We start from the raw sequence: 20,804 nt of genomic DNA, 5'->3' as shown, positions 1-20,804 counted from the left end.
AGAGGGAGACAAATACTGCATAGAATCACTTATATGTGAAATCTTAAAAAAAAAAAAAAAAAGCCGAAGGCTAGAAACAGAGCAGAAAAGTGGTTGCCAGGGCAGGGCGGGGGGGCGGAAATAAGGAGAGGTTGGTAACAGGGTACAAAGTTTCAGTTATAAGATGAATAAGGTCTGAGGATCTAACGAAAAACATGGCGACTGTAGTGATAACACTGTATTGTATAATTGAAATTTGCTGAAAGAGTAGAACTTAAATGTTCTAACCTCCCCCCCAAAAAGGATAAATATGTGAGGTGATGGATGTGTTAATTAATGAGATGGGTGGGATCCTTTCACAATGTACACATACATCAAATCACCACAATGTACATTTTAAACATCTTGTAATTTTATGTCAATTATACCTCAATAAAGCTGAAATAATAGGTCAAAAAATAATAATAATACCCAATATTAATTAGTGCAGGACAGGGACACAAACCCCCATTCTTGGTAAGATATTAATTGGTACAATTTCTTCAGAAGGCAATTCAGCAACCAATATGTGTCAGAAGTGTCAAAATTACCATAACCTTTGGCATCGTTAATTCCACATCCGAGAAAGGCTTCTGTGATAATCACCCGTCAGAACAAAGGCGCAGACTGCAATGCTCCCAGTGTGATGCAGCCCAGTCAGAGTGGTGGTGAGTGTGCCCTGAGGGCGCCCTTAGGCAGATCCCTGGCGGGGGCAGAGAACACCCAGGACAGCTGACATCAGGGCTCTTCAAGAAGTCTTTCTCTTCAACGACCAACTGGAAACCTGGAAGCCCGCGCTTTGCTGCCATCTAGTGGTTCCGAAGTAACAGCACCCAGCCAGGGAGGAAAGTTGCTGCCTCCAAGCACCAAGGGGCTTTCTCTTCTTTTTTTGTGGCCTGCGGGATCTTAATTCCCCAACCAGGAATTGAACCCGGGCCACGGTAGTGAAAGTGTCGAGTCCTAACCACTGGAAAACCAGGGAATTCTCTCTCTCCTCTATTTTTATTTAACAGACACTAATAAAGCATTTACTATGTTTCAGGCATTGTGCTCAGCACTTATAAGCATTCCTTCTTAATCCTCATACCAGTCCTATGAAATATCATCCTCATTTTACAGATGAGGGAACTAAGGTACTGAGAGGTTAGGTAACTTGGCCAAGGTCATACAGTGGCTAAGTTCTCGATTAGAATGAGGTGGCATGTTGGCAGCAGGGCCTGTCCTCTGAACCACCTCCATTGTGAGGCTCAAAGGTCTGTGTGATACTAATAGCCCTTAGAGAGAACTTTATAGCCCACACAGCAACTGCTATCCTCCCCCTTCCCCTAGCTCATCTCTCCCAAACAAGTTCACACAGGGACTGAGTTCACCTCTGCCCTATAGGCAGCCTAACCTGAGTCAAAGACAACCACTGGCCCAGGCGAGATCCAGCGGTTTTTTTAACATTTTAATTATAAAATATTTTATATATTAAAAAGATGTAAAAAATAACAGATACTCAGCACCCACCTGCAGCTTAAAAAATAGAGTTGTTTCTAGTAGTGCTGTGTCAGTGATAAGGTTCATCCCTCATGGTTCACTGGCTTGTTTTCTGTCGTTGTATTAACACGAGGGACACCAACCGGGCTATGAATGCAAGGCCTCTATTACAGCAATCCTTCCCCTTCCTAAAAGAGAGTCCTCCCCTAATTACAGTTAACTGTATCCTGCTCCTGCTGGAGACATCAGCAGTTTGGGTCACATAGCAGTTGCTCCACAGTGGAGCTGAGAAAGCTTCTGATTACTTAACTAGATAGTGACTCCCAACCAAGGCTGTGAACCCCTGGGCTCTGAGGAGTTCTTAAAGGAATGGGAGCCCAAGGGCTCAGCTAGCATGATTTAGAGACCAGGATTATTTACTCCTTAGCAAATCCATGAAAGTGCTGGAATCACTTGCAAAGTTTCATGTGAGTGTCTCTTTTCTCTAGGGAAAGGGTCCATTCCATATCTTTTATAAGATTTTTAAAGAGGTCTGAGACCTTCCAAAAAGGTTAAGAATCATCCCTACAGATCAGGAGCTGGCAAATGACCCACAGGCCAAATCCAGCCCAATGCTTGCTTTTGTACAACCCACAAGCTAAGGATGGTTTTTATGTTTTTAAGTGGTTGAAAAAAATCAAAAGAAGAATATTTCACTACATAAAAATTTTAAGAAATTCAAATCTGTGTCCATAAATAAATGTTTGTTGGAACACAGCTATGCTCATTTACATATTGTCATGGCTGCTTTTTGTGCTACAAAAGCAGGGTTGAATAGTTGCAACAGAGATGCAATGCTTGAAATTTTACTATCTGGCCCTTCTCTGAAAAAATTTGCTGACCCTGCCAGCAAACACATTTTGTGAATTTACGGACCTCTAATTTTCACTTGTATGTAGATGCTGTTACGGTTGATAAAGTACAAACTCATTTAAATATAATATTAATGTAGTGGACATTAGTCATCAGACTACCTTAACCCTCTTGATGTATTTGAGCAATTCCTACCATGTAAGTCTTGCTGGGAGATAGACGGACTCCTCATACAGGCCAGATACTCCTTTCTCCTCCCTCCCTGGCAGCCAGGACATGGACATGGGACTTGGGATCAGTCCATTAGAGACCCCATCTAGGACTTTGCAGCTGGAGTGAGTCACACAAAATAGCAGGGATAGAAGAGATATCATTCTGACAGTAGCAGCGAGTACAGCAGTTACAGCTAACTTCGAAGAGCAGCAGGGCCAGCAGGATGCGGGTGCCTGCAGCAGTGACACATTTCTGGTTGTACCATCACTGGTTTCCTCACCAGACAGTCCCTTAAGGGATGATTTTGTCTTTGGTTCTGGTTGACTAGCCTCCATGTCTGCCTGGCTAGGACAAGCTCAGACACTAGACGGGACAGCCTGCATCACTCACTGCCTGCAGGGAAGAGGGGGCTGAATGCAGAGGTTGGTAAGCATGAACTGAAGGAAGACAGACAATGGCTGATCCATCTTTGTATCCTTAGCACCTAAGACAGTGCCTGATACTTAAAAAGTGCTAAGTATCTGTTGGTGAGAGCACCAGTGAGTAAGTGCTTGAGTTGGTAAGAGCATACACTAGGGATCTCTGACTTCAATCGACTCCAGCCACCTGAAACTGGCAATGAGACTTTCATGTATCAGGGTTTCATTAGAAGATATAAAGACAGCCCTACTCTTTAAGCCCTAGATAAGGCTCCAGGGATGAGAAACGGTCAGTACTTGGGGGTCAATGTGTATTTGACCCTGGTCTGTGAGCCTCAGAGCCCACTCAGATGATGTTTGTCGTATCTTGTAGAGGCAGACAGCTGGTCAAAAAGCATTTGCGTGTGCACGTGTGCAGTGGGTGGGAGAATTCGGGACAGGGTGTTTACCAGGTACTATTAGCTCTTGCCCTGGATGGCAGACTTCCATGAAGCGGGAAACTTAGTGCTGGTCCTAAGGACCTTTCCAGTGGATTTGTAATTTAGAAAGAAGTGATTACCATGATGACTAAAAATCAGCAATATTTTATTACTTCTGGATCTATTTATGTATGCTGGATAACCAATTTTTAAAGATCTGGGAAGAAAGAGAGGAGCCAATGAGAGTTTCAAAGCAAAAGATTAAGAATCGACAGTGACATTGCCACAAAGCTGGTGCTCTGATGCCACAATGTTAGTGGTTTTTCTCAAGAGAGGAAGATCACGGGGATGAAGCTCTGCTGGGGTATTCCCACAGTGCAGAGCCTCAGCAGAAGCCAAGAAGGTTTGGGGTTTTTTTTAAATTAATTTATTTTTAATTTATTTATTTTTGGCTGTGTTGGGTCTTCGTTGCTGCGCGCGGGCTTTCTCTAGTTGGGGCAAGCGGGGGCTTCTCTTCGTTGTGGTGCGTGGGCTTCTCATTGTGGTGGCTTCTCTTGTTGTGGAGCACCGACTCTGGGTGTGTGGGCTTCAGTAGTTGTGGCACGTCGGCTCAGCAGTTGTGGCACGTGGGCTCTAGAGTGCAGGCTCAGTAGTTGTGGCGTACGGGCTCAGTTGCTCCGCAGCATGTGGGATCTTCCCGGACCAGGGCTCGAACCCATGTCCCCTGCATTGGCAGGAGGATTCTTAACCACTGCGCCACCAGGGAAGTCCCCAAGATGGTTTTAATAGGACTTCTATAACCAGTATGTTGTGTAAGAATTGATTTTATTTTTGTCCCCCACTAATCCTTCGAAACTTTGTTGAGAAGGCATGATCCTCCTCTGCCCATGGGTGAAGACTTGGGCAGACACATGATTTCTGTCAGATTAAGTCATCTTGTCACTTTTAACCATACAATCTCATTACACTGAATTATCTAGTCACATCTAATAGTTAGAACTACAAACTTGGCATCAACTCTTTCCTAACTTGAGCTTGCTTCAGGCTTGAAACCTCCAGCGGAGCCATGGGATGGGGTCCTCTGCTCTCTCCTCTTTCCCCCTCTTCAACTTCGCCACTGCGGGAGCTGAGGGAGGGAGGAGCACCAGAGATGGGACAGTTCTTACGTAGCTGCTTGGCTTCGTGCTCTCTCTGCCTGATGATTAGAGCTGGCTCTTTCTCTTAGGTTGGCACTTTCGTACGCTTACCAGGCGTTCCCGCTGTGCCCCCTGACCCTGGCAGAAGCATCTCCATCCTGGCTGCTCACTTGCCGTCTTCTCTCCTCAGTCCCTGGGCACCAGGCAGTACACCTCCAGACCCTTTCTCTGAGGTCTCCTTGGCCCTGCTGATGGCTTGTTGAGCAATGTCAAATATGACCCCATAGCATGGTCCACGAGAAACACTTGTGCATCCCAGGGCTCTGTCATCAAGGTAGTTAGCCTTGCCTTTCTCTCACCCTCTAGATTTCCTGGGCAGGAGTCAGGCCCCAGCCTTCAAGCCCACTTCTGCTTGCTTTCTCAGGCCTGAGTCAGGCACCACTTTTCTGGGTCTCTCAACTGCAGAGGACACATTTCCAAACTCTCTGAGTTGTCCCCTTGAAATTCCCCTCAGCGGATAGTGGTAGAAGGTGTCATTTCCTCACCCTTCCACCAAGATGGGGGTCGGAACTCAGCATAGCAACAGCTTTAACCAAGGAAATCTCTTCATCAATCTTCCTACCAAATCCTCTCTGTTCTCTCAAAACTCATATTCTTGAAGTGGATAAAGGGGTTCAAGAGCCATGGAACAAGTTCTCATGTTTTCCCCTTAGAATCCTCAATTAAATTTGAGGCAGAAGAGTTCTATGCTAATACCTGTGTATTAGTTACTTATTGCTGCATGGCAAATTACACCAAAACTTAGTGCTGTAAACAATAAACATTTATTATCACTCACAGCTTCTCTGCATCAGGAACTAGGGAGCGGCTTCTGGCTCAGGGTCTAGTGAGGTTCCAGTCAAGATGTCAGCCTGACTGAGGCTCCACAATGGCTTCCAACGTGGTTCCCTCACATGGTATGCAAGTTGGTGCTCGTTGTTGGTGGAAGGCCTCAATTCCTCTCCATGTGGAATTGTCCACAGGGCTGTCTGAGTGTTCTTAGGACATGGCAGCTGGATTCCTGCAGAACGAGCAACTCAAGTGATCACAAGGTGAAAGCAGTAACATCTCTTATGATCTAGCCTCAGAAATCACACACTGTCACCTCTGATTCTTTTTTAGTCATGGCAACCAGTTCTGGTTCAATATGGAAGGAAACTACACGGGCACGAATATCAGGAATCAAGGATCATTGGTTGGGGGGGGCACCTCGGAAGCTTCCTAACATACCCTGTTACACTTCAAATGACCACTGTCCCCTAAAACAAACTGAACAAGGTACAAATAAAGAAGAACCCATTGACTTAGATTGTTTAATCAAAATTTCTTTGGGGACTTCTTGATCTTCAAAATTATATATGTCACCTGGCCCTCTTCACATTTGTTCCTTGTCTATAAATGGGTCCAGGACTCTTCTTGAAGGAAGTCAGGGCCCAGGCCTGATATTAAGGGTTCTTTTTGGTTCTCCTATCTCTGATTCTACATAATAATCAGAAAATAAAGCTTTGGAAATATCTTTTAGTGCTAACCTTTACACTAAAATATACAATTAAATAAAAACATTCTAAGGTGTATACAAGAGTCATCTCTGTTTTATTTATTTACAGAGTAATGATTTAAACTGAATACATTTGGGCACAGTAGATATTTGACATGAAAAGCAGTTGTATCAGAATGGGCATCAGAAAAATAGCAACTCATCTGACACATAATTACTAGAAAATATTTTTCTGTCGATCATTTAAGTGTTACAAATCCTGAGAATGTTAAACACTGAACAAACTAGGTACTACCTTATAATTAAATCTTGCTTGGAAATCATCCTTTAAAAAAATGCACTGAGGTACAAATCACCTACATATTAAACATGAGTCTTTTACATTTTACAAAGAGTTTAAACAAATATATCAAATGATTCCAGTTCAGTGGCTCTTAAAACAGCTATTAGTCAGGTTCAAGGACACACTGTTCCACGATTTCCCGTAAGTTGGGATTCTCCATCGCAGCTGCCACTCGTTCTTTGTCATTTATCTGCTTGTTGACTACAAAACACACAGGCAAAAGTTAGCAGGACTATGTCAATACACAGCAGCAGACAGTAATTTTATTAGCTTGTTAAAACAGAATTTAACACCTTGAGAACTTAACACAGGTTTTGGCTAGTTATTCATTAGTTTCGAAGGGGAGACTTAAAGAGAAAAAAATCCCCTGTAATCCCACTTTTGCTTTTCCTAAATCCCACCTCTGTTATTTTTAAGCGGCTGCCACTTTATTTCTCTCCGTAGGCTAGAGATCCTTTATACAAAAACGCTTCTCTACTCCCATTTTAATACATTAACCCAGGAAGGCAACACTTACCCCAAGATTCCCTAAAGCTTTACTTGCTGGACCTTTGATTTCAATTTCAAGTACACAGCTCTCTATCCTGCCACCAAAGAGAAGAATCAAGCTCTCTTTAGAGCTTATAATTCAAAGTTCCTACAGCTGGATATTCCTCACAGATGTGTGGCCACTGGCCTAAACCAGTCAATATCCACAGGGCTTAACTCTAGTTACACTTCAAATGACCACTGTCCCCTAAAACAAGCTGAACAAAGTACAAGTAAAGAAGAACCCATTAATTTAGATTGTTTAATCAAAATTTCTTTGATTAAGGAAAAACTTAGGAAAAGCTAAGAGCTGATTTTGTTCTTTTTTGCAAATGACCCAATAGATACTTGGCTGGCAGAATAACGTAACACCCAAGATAAAGTACTATATGAAGCTGTTTTCAAATAATGGTTCAAAATTCACTTACTATCTTCCTCCGTTGAGTGGGTTCCTTCAGAAATGTAGATTTCCAACTAGGAAAAAAATACATTAAAAGCAAAACATTTAGAGCATTCTAAGATGAGTGAGGTGGAATGTACAATGGACTCAAGAGTCTAGGGATGAAAGCCCAAATCCTGTTTCCATCATCAAAGACTTGGGACAAATCTTCACATTCTTCTCTAAAATGAGGGCTGAAGTTAGTAGGATTTTTTACTTTGGTCATATGGGGAAGGCCCGCGGCGGGTATTCCCATTCATTATTTTTTAATGAATACAAACCTACAATTTTATGCAAGTGAGATCTCATACATGTTTTACTCAACAATATATATCCCCTGCACTCTACCTCTTCCTCCCAAATCAGTATCTAAACTTTCTCCCTGCCCCACCCCACAAGAAAGCCACATTAATAATCTAGTGTTGGGGCTTCCCTGGTGGCACAGTGGTTGAGAGTCCGCCTGCCGATGCAGGGGACGCGGGTTCGTGCCCTGGTCCGGGAAGATTCCACATGCCGCGGAGCAGCTGGGCCCGAGAGCCATGGCCGCTGAGCCTGCGCGTCCGGAGCCTGTGCTCCGCAACGGGAGAGGCCACAACAGTGAGAAGCCCGCATACCGCAAAAAAAAAAAAAATAATAATAATAATCTAGTGTACTTTCTTCCATATTTTTCTCTATTCCCACATAATTTAAGATTTCACACACACACACATTACATACATACACACACACACACACACACACCCCAAGGCTAGAAGTTTCTTTTTATTGTGTACTTTACAAAAATCGGATCACAATATACAGTTTTCAGTATCCTCCTTTTCTCATCTGCTATTATCTTGATAAATTTATTCTCAAGTACAATACTGGTTAAGCTATCTCTCCTGGTCCTGCTGCACTCACTCCCTTAAACTAGCTAACCTCCAAGAACCAGAGCTTTTGAGACAAACCCACAAAATGATTGCAAATCTTGTGGTAAATAAATCATGCTATATGATAAAGATATGTCTATTTTTCAGGGAACACTGGAGCATGTGATCTAATTCGCATATACTTATTTACTACTGAGATAAATGTTTTTCATGAGGGGGAAAAAATCATAGCCTATTATGGCTCTAAGAGACCCTAGAGACCATTTAGTCCAGTCTTCTTTAAAAGACAAAACACCTTATACATTCCCCCAGTGGCATAACACTAACTCTTATTCTAAACAACAAAGGAAGTGGTATAAAATCACTCTATACTCATTTACTTTGGCTTAAAATTATGCACGACTCATTATTCTGAAAAACGGTAAATAAAGGGGAAGAGTCAAGCATTTACCTTGCTATTCCTATGCAAACTATACCTCAGGGTAACCAAACAGTTGGTTTGGTCCACAGAAGATTCTAAATTTGAGAGGTTTCTTGTGGCCCTTTTTAAGTGGTTCTTAATTGGTTTTAAATTTTTGGATGAATATTGTCACCCATCAGGGAAATGCAAATCAAAACCACAGTTAGATATCACTTCACACATTCTAGTGATGGCTATAATGAAAAAAAGAGATAATCATGATAAGTATTGGCAAGGATGTGCCGAAATCAGAACCCTCACAGGCTGCTGGTGGGAATGTAAAAGGGTGAAGTGGCTATGGAAAACAGTCTGGAAGTTCCTCAAAAGGTTAAACGTCGAGTTACCATAGAATCCAGGAAGAAAAGAAATGGAAAACATATGCCCTCGGTGGAAAAGAAATGAAAACACATGTCCACACAAACACTTGCACACAAAGGTTCATAGCAACATTATTCATAAAAGACAAAAAGTGGAAACAACCCAAATGTCTACCAAATTATAAAACAAATAAATACAATGTGATATCTACACAAAAGAACAGTACAAGGCAAAGAATGAAATACTGATACATGTTATGACATGAATGAATTCTGAAAATATTATTCTAAGTGAAAGATGCCAGTCTTAAAAGACCACAAATTATATGATTCCATTTAAATGAAACACCCAGAATAGGCAAATCTATAGAGACAAAAGTGGTTGCCTAGGGATGGGAGAGGGTTTAGGAGAAATGGGGAATGACTGCTAATTGGTATGGGTTTTTTTACTGGGATGATGAAAATGTTCCAAAATTGATAGTAGCGATGGCTGCATAATTTTGTGAATATACCAAAAAACATTAAATTCTATACTTTAAATAGGTGGTTGTATGATATGTGAATCAAATCTCAACAAAGCTATTATAAAACAACAACAAAAAACACATTCCTTACCTTATGTTTAAACGGTAAACACCGCTGAAGTTTAACTCTTAAGCACAGCCCTGCAGAGGAAAAAAAAAAGCCCCAATTATCTCTTCTTATTGGTTCTTGAAAAAGCATACAGCTGTGTCTAGGTGTCTCTATACAAAACAGTAGCTGAAAAGAGCTTAGGCTCAATCCAATGTACGCCTCCGTTGAGCCTGGCACCTTTACCTAGCAACTTTAATATTGATACATCTTACGAATTCCTCATGATAATCCAGTGAGCTAGGTATTGTCAATCCCATTCTACAAATTATGAAACCAAGGTCACAGTGTAACTTCCCCAAGATCAAAGAGCTAGTAAAATGACAGAGTTGGGACTGGAACCCGAAACCACCGCAAAACGCAGGTCATTTCTGCTGTATCAATTTGCCTTCCATCAAAGGCCAATTCACTCATTAAACTTTATTGAATGCCTGCAACAGGTCAGGCCACACAAAAACTTAAAACCGGGGCGTCCCTGGTGGCGCAATGGATGTGAATCCACCTGCCGATGTAGGGGACACGGGTTTGTGTCCCAGTCCAGGAAGTTCCCACATGTCGCGTAGCGGCTGAGCCCGTGAGCCATGGCCGCTGAGCCTGCGCATCAGGAGCCTGCGCTCCGCGATGGGAGAGGCCACAACAGTGCGAGGCCCGCGTACTGCAAAAATACAAAAAAACAAAAAAACTTAAAACCAAGTAAAAGCCACTTAAAAAGCACCACAAGCGGTCTTCCCTGGTGGCGCAGTGGTTGAGAATCTGCCTGCCGATGCAAGGGACACGAGTTCGAGCCCTGGTCTAGGAAGATCCCACATGCCGCGGAGCAACTGGGGCCGTGAGCCACAGCTACTGAGCCTGCGCGTCTGGAGCCTGTGCTCCGCAACAAGAGAGGCCGCAACAGTGAGAGGCCCGCGCACCGCGATGAAGAGTGGCCCCCGCTCGCCGCAACTAGAGAAAGCCCTCGCACAGAAACAAAGACCCAACACAGCCTAAATAAATAAATTTATTTAAAAAAAAAAGGACCACAAGCAATCTCTCAGATTTGGACTCCTCTGTGCCTGCAGGGTACAAATAGAGTTGTTTCCCTAAAACAAGCTCCTCTGAAGTTCAGTTTATCACCCCAATACCAAGTCACAGTTCAATATTTTTTTTTCCAGTTAAGACTTCCAAGAGAAATTAAAAGTCAGCTTGGAACAGAGCCTCAGTGCCAATGTTTCACTTCTCCGCCACAATAAAATATAGCATACAATTTTAACTAAGTCTACACCTCTAGACAGAGAAGATAAACCAAGCTGCTCTTATTATGAGGAAAAAGTGTCTCTAGTTCCCTGGCTTTGCAGGTTTTTATTTAGAGCAATTTATTTCCTCTCCCAACTAATATCAATACATAAGGGCTTGTTACGTTATAAGGAACATTTTCTTAGTATTTTGGTTTGATTAAAAATAAACAACAATAACAAAACCCCAAACATAACACAGCAAAACATAATTGTTAGACTACCTCTCTTTTGGGGAGGTATGAAATTAATTTGCTTGTGGTTTTCTAAAGTACCACTAGGTTTTCTAACAGAATCATCTGAAAAATTCCAGAGAAGGAAAAAGAATTACATGAGCTACAATGAGATTGGGCCTACCTTAGAGTCTACAACACAGTAATTCCATAATAAATATTAGGGAATTCTAAAGAAAATATATAATTTCCTTAAGAAGGGTCCCCCTTAAAAAAAAAGAAAAAGAAGGGTCTCCCTTCAGAGTATCTATCTGCCTTAAAGCTTATCTGGAGGGTTTTCCTTCCTCTGCTCCCCCATTGTCTCCTTAATTTGTTTCTTGAGCATCCTCATGTGTTCTAGTCACTGTTGGTAGGTATTTTACCCATAAATAATAACTGTTTTACAATTCACAAAGCACTTTCTTGAATATCAGTATCTTCAAGATAGGCAGTATAGCATAACTGAGACAGGTAATTTGGGTTCAAAAGTGGCTCCACTACACACTAGCTGTGTGACGCCAGGCAAGTTACTTAACCTCTCTGAACTTCAGTTTCCTTATCTGTTATACAAGTATTATAATAGTACCACTATATATAAGGTTGTTACGCACGAGGAGTAAATATAGTCATGCTTAAAACAGTAGTTGATGCATAATAAGTATCCAGTAAATGTTAGCTATTACTATTTTATCATTTTCATTTTACAGCCAGGAACCAAGATGAGTGATTTGTTCCACATGACATAGCTAATATGTGGCAGAGCTGGAAGCTAAATCTAGACTCCAAATCCTATGCCCTTCGTATCCTGCCTTCAGCCATTCTTGTTTAAGTCAACAGAAAAGATTATCAAGTGGTTTTTCTGCCCTACCCACTCACCCGCTTTGAGTCTTCCTTGTCTTTGGAATGATATACCAGGGTTAACTGAGTAGGTGACAACCTAAGCAGTCAGGGTGGAACTCTGACTCAGACGCCTTTCTCTGCTTAGTACTACCTGCTCATAGGAAATGTCTCCTAATGCATCAGCCAGAAAGAGGACTCCCTTCATCGAGTTTTCCAGTCATGTTGCTTGAACACGATTACTATGATACACTACCATACAACCTTCTCAAAAGCCAATGGTCTTAAATGAAACCCATATCAAAAGGGCCAAAAAAGTGACAAAACTCTGTCAAAAGGTGTAGAGATCTGAAATTCAACCATAATCTAATCTTGACACCTTTACAGTTATTTTTATTTCATGTGCTCTCTCAATCTTTGTCCACGTAAACACAGTTTTTTAAAATAACTGCAATCATAACGCAAATTCAATTTATCATTCAAGCTTTTTCATCCACTCTCACACAGATACTTTGATTCCTTGATTATATTCATCATTTTCAATAGAAATAAGAAATGCCATTATTTTTATATCATTTCAGTATTAATCGATACTATAGTTTCTTCCAGGATTTATTATCATAAATTTACTACATATGTTTTGTACATGCTACTATTTTCTCCTAGGGAATTATTTCCTTAATTCCTCGGTCAAAGAGTATGAACTTTTTTTTTGGCTATACCACGCGGCTTGCGGGATCTTAGTTCCCTGACCAGGGATTGAACCCGTGCCCTTGGCAGTGAAAGTGCAGAGTCCTAATCACTGGACCACCAGGGAATTCCCTGTGACTTGCTAATATTTACCCAGAGACTTAAAAATATTTCTACCATATGACCCAATAATTCCACTTACAGAAATTTATCCTGAAGTAATAACTAGAGATAAATAAAAATATTTATGTGTAAAGCTGTTCATCATAGTATTATTTATAATTGTAGGAGGCTAGAAGTAGTCTAAATGGTTACAAAAATGATGACCATATAATTATATGACCATATAGTTGACCATATAATTAAACAATAATATTTAAGGAGAACTAAAAAACATTTCTCATCTACTTCATGCTTTCTATTACTTAACCCTTACAACTCAGTAGTTACCCTTACTATCAGTATTTTACAGATAAGGAAATAGGCTCGGAAAGGTTAAGTAACTTGCCCAAGACCAAAGAGTGACAGAGCTGACAGAGCTGGAATTTTAGCCTAGAGCACACATTCTAATGACAACTTTTAAAAATTTTCTTCTTTATACTTTTGTGGAATTTCAAAATTATTGCCAACAAACATGTTACTTTTATAATTTAAGAAACACAATATAAATATTACTTTTTGAAATCTGTTTTCGATATCTGTTGATTCAGAAACTGTCCAATGACGAAAAATATGTATTCAAGAATGCTTTTTCTTGTATTGGAATTTTATAACCACAATAGTATCTATGGATTCACAGACCATCTAGTCTCTCAAGATGTGCCCCATATGCTGGAAACCACTACTTGAGGGATCCGAGGTCCAACAAGTGAGAAAAGAAAGACAACTCACAACAATAGTAGAAACAATAATAAAATATTTACCTTTCCAATCCTTTTTATAAATTTGGCTATTTTTAAATAGGTAATATAGTCTCAATGTTCAAAAGCTTAAAAATATAAAAAGTTATAAAGTCTCCCTGCCACCCTATCCCCCATCTGACCAGTTCCCACCATCACTAATGCCCACACCCATCTTAGCTATTCATTTCTTATGTTTTCTTTATGGATATGCAATCAAATATAAATGTATATTTTTGCTCTTCTTTACACAAATGTAGCAATATTATACTTGCTTTTATTTCCAAACAGTATGTCATAGAGATCTTTCCATATTAGTATATGGAGAGCTTCTTCATTCTTTTTTATAGCTGCATAGTATTCCATTGTTAATAAACACCATCACTGATCATTTAATTGGTTCCCTACTGATCAAGATCTGGTTTGAAATAACCTTTCTTTACCTTCTTTTTAACAAAGTATACATTCAAAGATATCTATTGTATATCTCACAGCTAACTAATCCAAAATATTGGGAATGCAACCTCTCAAAAACAAAACTACCTGAAAAAATACCCTCCCACCAGGACTTCTGCCCATGCTACATAGAAGCCAAGAAAGCAGCTAAAAGGAGAAGATGGTAAGGACAGCAGTGCTAGTCTGACAACACCCATTCCGATCTCCAGAACTGAGGAGAGGAGCTGGCCCACACTCAGGCTCCATTAATTGTAGAGAAGCAGCATGGTATAGCTAAAGGAAAAACACACTTAAAGTCAGGAGACCTGGAATTGAGCCTCAGCTTCATCATTTCCTGCCTACATGATGCTGAGCAAGTCCCTTAAACTCTCTGAGCCTCAGGTTCCTCATCTGTAAAATGAAGATAATATTGACCCTCTCATACGCTAATTGTTGAGAACTACAGAAAATATTCTGTAAACCATAAAGTATGATACATGATGCTAATTGTTACTGCGGGTCAGTATCAGCTAGAATAATTCAGAATTAATATATAAATATCTTTATCTAAAACCTTACCAATAAGAGTCGCCAAAGAGCAATGAGGTACTGTTGGCGTGAACCTGATAATAACCAAATAGTCTTCTTCATTTATCTCCTGAACCTCCACACAACTTTCCGTTACCACTTCCAGTTCTTCTAAAGTATTGGGCTTCTCTGGGTCCCGGATAGTTCGAATCAAATCTAAAGAAACATCAGAGAAAAGGTTTTATGTTAAAACATGAATATTCTAAATACAAACAATTTTGCCAGTCCTAATCCAAACACTTACTTCTTTTTGTTTGAGCAAATACTACAGCCACTCCCCAGGTTTCTGACAGAAATTTCCACTACTAGTGTCCTTTTGAGAAAACCATTTTCTTGGATTATTACTACCTCATGTCCAGTTTCTTGGATCCAACCTTGCAGAGAGAATACATGAATGGGGAAAGTGTCATAGAAGTTCAAGGGAAAAAATAACTTAGTTTGGGAGAATGCAGTATCGGGATTTATGGAAATGGAATCTGAATCAAGCCTTTAAAAATGGGTAACATTTTGGGGAATTCCCTGGCGGTCCAGTGGTTAGGACTCCACGCTTCCACTGCAGGGGCCCAGGTTTGATCCTTGATCAGGGAACTAAGATCCTGCAGGCCACACTGCGCGGCCAAAAAAAAAAAACCCACAAAAAACAAAAACAATAAAATGGGTAACATTTCAATATTTGCCATTTAAGGTGAAGGAAAGTAAAGAACAAGTTTAGTTTGCACGGAACTCAGCATAAGGGAAGAAGTTATTAAGAGTTTAGGCCAGCCCATTAAGGCTCTTTTAGAGTCAGCAACAGGCAACAGGATGTCCTCAAGAGGTTCTGAACAAGGGAGTGACATGGACAGCATTACACTGTCAGCTGGTAGACTCAGAACTAAAGAGCAGAGCCCGGGATACCAGCTGAAAAAGCTGGGCCTAAAACAGGGACATGACCATAGCTATAGAGAGGAGGGGAAAGACGAAGAAGTAATTTCAGAGGCAGAATCAACAGAATCTGACAACTATTTGGATGTAGAAGACAAGGAAAGGGACAAAAGGAAGATGACTAAGATTGTAAATCTAAGCGCCTGTGAGAACAAAGATAGAATTAAAAAAAAAAGAAGAGAGAACAAAGGAAGAAATTTGGGTGGGGGCTGAGATAAACAGGTTAAATCTTATATATAATCATTCTGAGGTGCTTAAGGGGAAAACCAATGGAACATTCCAGCAAACACTGAATTATGGCATAAGGTTTAAGAGAACCAAGGCTGGAGTGGCTGTTGAACTCATGGGATTCACAAAGAACAATGAGTAGAACCATAGTTTTCAACCTTGGCTGAACAATGGAATCACTAGAAATGTTTCAAAACAAAAACAAAAACTGGTGTCTGAGTCCTACCAGGGATTCTGATTTAATTGAGTCACAGTATGACCTGGGCATTGAGACTTAAAAAAATTCTTCAGGCTGTTCTTATGTGCAGTCCAGTTGGAGAATCACAAATGTAAAGGGAAAGAGAACCAAGTATGGATCTGTAGGAAGCACCAAATTTGGGGATCAATAGGAGGAAGAAAAGCAAAACGCAGCATAAAAGGAAAGAGGGGATGGTTAACAACATCAAATGCTGCAGAAAAGGGCCTTCCCTGGTGGCACAGTGGTTAAGAATCCACCTGCCGATGCAGGGGACACAGGTTCGATCCCTAGTCTGGGAAGATGCCACATGCTGTGGAGCAACTAAGCCCGTGCACCACAACTACTGAGCCTGTGCTCTAGAGCCCGCGAGCCGCAACTACTCAGCCCATGTGCCACAACTACTGAAGCCCGTGCACCTAGAGCCTATGCTCTGCAACAAGAGAAGCCACCGCAATGAGAAGCCCGCGCACCACAACGAAGAGTTGCCCCCGCTCGCCACAACTAGAGAATGCCCACGTGCAGCAACGAAGACCCAACACAGCCAAAAATAAATTAAAAAAAAAAAATGCTGCAGAAAAATGCAGGTTAACGAAAGCTAAAGCCGGTCTCAGAAGGTCACCTGTAAGAAAGCACTTTCGGTAGAGAGGTAAAGGCAGAGGCCAGCTTGCAAAAGGGGAAGTGAGAAGGAACTGCAAATGTAATCCTAGGGCTTTGACAGGGAAGGAGGGAAGAGCAAAAAAAGGACAGTGCGTTTAGAAAAAGCTAGAACAATGACAAGGATAAGGGAAACTTGAGTATGTTTTATAGCCCAAGGGGAAGGATCAAACAAAGGAAAAAAAAAATAGAGGAAGAGCCACTGAAATTTCAAGGAGGGGAGTGGAGGAGGCTGGTAAACTAAGCAGAAAGGAATGAGACCAAAGATGTGGGAGGCTGGGTTCCAGGTGGAGAGGAAAAGATTTCCTTCTTACCCTGAGGTTGTAGAAAAAGATGGAAAAGGAGAATGATAAGAGAAATAGTGAGGTAGAAAAAAGCAGAGGGAGTTCACATGCGACAGGCTTGATGTTCTCAAGCCTGAGGTTTTGTTCTATTACTCACAGCACCCCTGTAATCAGAAATCCAGCTGGGAAAAACAAATCAATCAAACTCTATCTTCTCCCCAGCAACTCCTGAGCTTATCACTTGATTAGAAACAGAATTTGAAAAGGGAAGCAGGAAAAAGAGGCTTCACAAGGCTGTGAAACACGGGGCTCAGGGAAACAGGTTTTTTTGAAAAGGAATTTTTTCCCTTTCCTCCTAGGCCTTTTCCCTGTAAGGCTCATATATACAAGCTGCATTATATTGTTCATATGTTAAATAACTCTGAAAGTAAACCTCACGCATTATTTAACTTCTCTCCTTTTCTAGTGATTTGCATTTATTTTTTTAGAAAGAAAGCAATGTTGCTCTCCTCATATTGCTCCCTTGACTTAAATTCTTCTACTGGCTCTGCACTGATATTAAATTCTTCATTTATATTTAAACCTTCAGGATCCAGTTCCAACCTGCTATGTAAAACAATTTTTGACCACACCTCCCTCCACCTTTAACCACAAACCCTACCTGTACAATGAAGATGGTTCCAGGGGTTGAATAGAGAATATAAGTGTGTGTGCGTATATATATATTATATATTATACATATATAACTCACTGTGTATTTTTTTTTGCACTCCAGTCTTGGGTGTGTTAAAGAACTATAAGTTCAAGGCCGGGCTCTTGGGGACCTCTGCTTTACTGCTTTGTGGAGATCATTCCACTCACACTTGTCACCTGACTGGGTTTAAGTCCTGCCCCTAGCAAGAGGTAAACCAGATTAACTCCGAAGGTCTTTAACATCCCTGGCTTCTTTCTACGGATCTATAATCCTTACCTGCATTATCTGTATTCTTGTGGTTATACTTTTACCCTAAGTCAGCAGGAATCTTTGAATGCTCGTTAGATCCAGTCGTTTTAGTTTTCAAAAACAATACTAATAAGTCCAAAAAAGGCAAGTCATAAAGCAATTATGAAGTGATGAAAAGCGCACTAAGTTTGGAATCAGAAGACAAGAGCTTTGGTTTTTGCTGTTTCTTTACTGGCAGAGTGGCCTCCAGGTAGTTGTTTAACCACTCTACACCTTTATTTCCTCATCTGTACGATGAAGATGGTTCCAGGGGTTGAATAGAGAATATGTGTGTGTGCATATATACAATATACGTTATACATATATGTAACTCAATGTGTGTGTATTCCTTTTTGCACACCAGGCTTGGGTGCGTTAAAGAACGGTAAGTTCAAGGCCGGGCTCTTGGGGACCTCTGCCTACGGCCTCTGGAGCAGAAGAGGGTGGCTGTGACCTTGGGCCAGTCCCCAACTCGGCAGTCAGCCAGCAGTACCCTCGGCGGCGGAAGGAGAAGTGTGTGTCCAGGGGCTAGGAAGGAAGGAGGTTCCAGTAGGGCAATCAGGCCAGCTTTGCTTCCTAACCAAACACCCTAGACGCTTGCTCTGCCCATAAGTCTTGAGATAGCCACTAGAACGTGGGGGAAGACAAGGGAAATGAAGCGTTTGAGACCTCCAGGCTCGGCCTGCCCCGGGTTTAGCAAGAGCCTGGGTCCTAGAAAGACCCACATGCCCGTGTGACTTAGGACTCCGGAGAAAAAGCTTCCTACGTTCCCGGACGAGATCTGGCAAAAACTCGAGTCTCCACTCTTAACTCTCAGGTGAGGCCCTCGTTACCCCCGCCTCCACGTATACCACCAAATGCTGCCCTGGGTAAAATTAATTACCATAAACTTCTAGCGCTTTCTCTTCCATGATCCGGGGCTGCCGGGCAGCTCCCCGCTCAAAGAGGCCCGACAGCCACAGGACTCTGCTCAGCGTCCAAGAGAGCAGTCCGGACACTCGCTCCATCCTTACGCTCCGCCATCCCTGGCGACTGTCCCACCCGAGCCACCGTCTCTCAGCAGCGAGCCTCGCGACTTATCAACTTCCTGGTCTTCAAACGGGCCAAGAGAAGCCTAAAGGTCCGGGGCAGAGAATAGGCGGGACCGGACGGAGTATCGCGAAGGACCTAGGTAAGGGAGCCACGAGAACTACAAGCCCCAGCATGCTTTGCTCGGTTTCGGCGGAACAAGGGAAAAACAATTCCTAGAGGCCCATGAGGCGCGTTGCGTGCTGGGTCGTATGGGCGTTTTCTTTGGAAGACGGTGAGCTGCAATATGGGATCTGTAGTCTCCAACGGTGGGCGGGGGCAGGTAACGGTCTGTTAACCGCCGTTAATTGCCTCACTCAGCGTCTGGATAAGCTAAAAATGAAACCCTGAAGAGGTAGGGGAAAGGAGATCTTGATTTCTAGTGCTGGAAGAGCGTCTGCACGGTGACGCCCTACTATTATTTCTCCGAGGGGGCCGCTTCCTGTCAAAGTTTTCTTACGTCCTAGTCAGGCCGGAAGTGAGTTTCCGTCGCGGTTAAACGGGATGTCTTTGGAGCCTAGTGAGGATGGTTAGGCGTGGCGGGAGGAGGAGTTCCTTTATGTTTTCTCGTCTCATAGAGACTCAGGCTAGCACAGCTCCCCACTACGAGCTGAGTATTTCTGCCAATCGCCTTCAAGATAACTTAGAACGAGAGAGCTTTCCGACTGTCCAGTGTGTCCAATAGTGACATTGGAGATCGCCATCCTAAAAAGAACGTCTTAAGCCCTCCGGTTTGGTGGCAGTGATGGATGCCAGTAACAAGGTTGATGATGCTAATTTTACTTTAATCCATCCATCCCTACAGTCAAATCTCAAACCTTTATTCGATACTTAATTTGCCAGACTTGGTCTATAGACGCCAAGGATACGAAGATAGGACATGGCCCTTACCCTCAAGCAGCTCACAGACCTGTGAGGGAGCCAACCCCTGATGTTGAGGAATTTGCAGTTTCGAACAAATGAAACCTTTTGTCAAAGTTGATGACAAGTTTCGTACCATCTCTATTTTACTTTTTATAAATTTATTAATTTTATTTGTTTTTGGCTGCATTGGGTCTTCGTTGCTGCGCAGGCTTTCTCTAGTTGCGGTGAGCGGGGGCTACTCTTTGTTGCGGTACACAGGCTTTTCATCGTGGTGGCTTCTCTTCCTGCGGAGCACAGGCTCTAGGCACGCGGGCTTCAGTAGTTGTAGCATGCGGGCTGAGTAGTTGTGGCTCGCGGGCTCTAGAGCACAGGCTCAGTACTTGTGGCGCACACGCTTAGTTGCTCTGCGGCATGTGGGATCTTCCCGGACCAGGGCTTGAACCTGTGTCCCCTGCATTGGCAGGCGGATTCGTAACCACTGCGCCACCAGGGAAGCCCTCATACCATGTCTATTGAGAGGAAAGTAAGGATTATCTTGCCGAATTATCCCATGATAACATATCCCATTTATCTTTTTTAATAGATATTTATTGGAGTATAATTGCTTCACAATACCGTGTTAGTTTCTGTTGCACAACAAAGCGAATCAGCCATATGCATACACATGTCCTCATATCCCCTCCCTCTTGAGCCTCCCTCCCATCCTCCCTATCCCACCCCTCTAGGTCATCACAAAGCACCGAGCTGATCTCCCGGTGCTATGCTGCTGCTTCCCAGCAACCAACTGTTTACCATTCGGTAGTGTATATGTCAATGCTACTCTCACTTTGCCCCAGCTTCGCCCTCCCACCCCATGTCATCAAGTCCATTCTCGATGTCTACCTCTTTATCCCTGCCCTGCAACTAGGTTCATCAGTACCATTTTCTTTTTTTTTTTTTTAGATTCCATATATATGTGTTAGCATACGGTATTT

At 42.2% G+C, this 20,804-nt stretch overlaps 2 protein-coding genes across 2 annotated transcripts in view; one reads left to right on the top strand and one right to left on the bottom strand.

Annotated features, from left to right (window-relative positions):
• Positions 1 to 6,149: 6,149 nt before the first annotated feature.
• On the bottom strand, positions 6,150 to 19,056 carry CIAO2A (cytosolic iron-sulfur assembly component 2A). The gene is made up of 5 exons (XM_079914872.1): positions 18,782 to 19,056; positions 14,583 to 14,747; positions 9,645 to 9,694; positions 7,373 to 7,418; positions 6,150 to 6,617 (listed from the first exon to the last, which is right to left on the bottom strand). Exons 1-5 carry the CDS (start codon positions 18,903 to 18,905, stop codon positions 6,520 to 6,522), a joined length of 483 nt encoding a protein of 160 aa, XP_079770998.1. The 5' UTR covers positions 18,906 to 19,056; the 3' UTR covers positions 6,150 to 6,519.
• Positions 18,926 to 20,804, top strand: part of SNX1 (sorting nexin 1) — a 45,126-nt gene continuing 43,247 nt past the window's right edge. Inside the window, exon 1 of the mRNA XM_079914871.1 lies at positions 18,926 to 19,069. The gene's annotated coding sequence lies outside the window, so the exon portion shown is untranslated. The remainder of the gene's footprint in view (positions 19,070 to 20,804) is intronic.

This window comes from Stenella coeruleoalba, assembly GCF_951394435.1.
Source record: "Stenella coeruleoalba genome assembly, chromosome: 2".
NCBI lineage: Eukaryota > Metazoa > Chordata > Mammalia > Artiodactyla > Delphinidae > Stenella > Stenella coeruleoalba.
Note: the sequence above shows the minus strand (reverse complement) of the source record. Positions and strands in the feature narration are given on the sequence as shown.

Coding starts and splice junctions, on each gene's coding strand:
- CIAO2A (XM_079914872.1), bottom strand. CDS start 18,905: ATGGAGCGAGTGTCCGGACTGCTCTCTTGGACGCTGAGCAGAGTCCTG. Junction 14,748..18,781: donor GAAAGCGCTAGAAGTTTATG/GTAATTAATTTT, acceptor ATGTTTCTTTAG/ATTTGATTCGAACTATCCGG. Junction 6,618..7,372: donor CCACTCAACGGAGGAAGATA/GTAAGTGAATTT, acceptor TGTGTTTTGTAG/TCAACAAGCAGATAAATGAC.